General features: G+C 69.2%; 1 protein-coding gene across 1 annotated transcript in view; it reads left to right on the top strand.

The window, feature by feature from the left end:
- Positions 1 to 478, top strand: part of RPS6KA4 (ribosomal protein S6 kinase, 90kDa, polypeptide 4) — a 53158-nt gene that overhangs the window by 8955 nt on the left and 43725 nt on the right. The window contains exon 11 of the mRNA XM_015568979.1: positions 25 to 177. Coding sequence (XP_015424465.1) covers positions 25 to 177 — 153 coding nt within the window. The remainder of the gene's footprint in view (positions 1 to 24; positions 178 to 478) is intronic.

The following is a 478-nucleotide window of genomic DNA, read 5'->3' as shown; positions in this document are numbered from 1 at the left end:
GACACTCCCGGGGCCCCGGTGAAGATTATCGACTTCGGGTTCGCGCGGCTGCGCCCGCAGAGCCCCGCGGGGCCCATGCAGACGCCCTGCTTCACGCTGCAGTACGCGGCGCCCGAGCTGCTGGCGCAGCAGGGCTACGACGAGTCCTGCGACCTCTGGAGCCTCGGCGTCATTCTGGTACGGGACGGGCCCGGAGAGGGTCCGGGGTCGCCCGGTCTGAGGTCAGAGGTCTTCCTGATGAAGGGCGACAGGGGCGCCAGGGGCAGAGTCACCTTGGTGGGGGTGGCAAGCTTTGATATGAGGCTGGGCTCAGAGGGCGTCCTAACACGGGGGCAGGGTCGCACCGGTGCTGGGGTGGGGCATCTGAGTATTCCGGGTTGGAGGTCAGGGTCATCGCCAGTGGGCCTAGGGGTGACCCTCCCGCACAGGGTGGGTGGTCCAGGGGTGGGCCGAGAGGTCAGCCTCCTGGCCTCGCTGG

The sequence above is a fragment of the Myotis davidii genome, unplaced genomic scaffold (assembly GCF_000327345.1).
Source record: "Myotis davidii unplaced genomic scaffold, ASM32734v1 scaffold425, whole genome shotgun sequence".
NCBI lineage: Eukaryota > Metazoa > Chordata > Mammalia > Chiroptera > Vespertilionidae > Myotis > Myotis davidii.
This window is presented reverse-complemented; position numbering and strand designations above follow the sequence as displayed.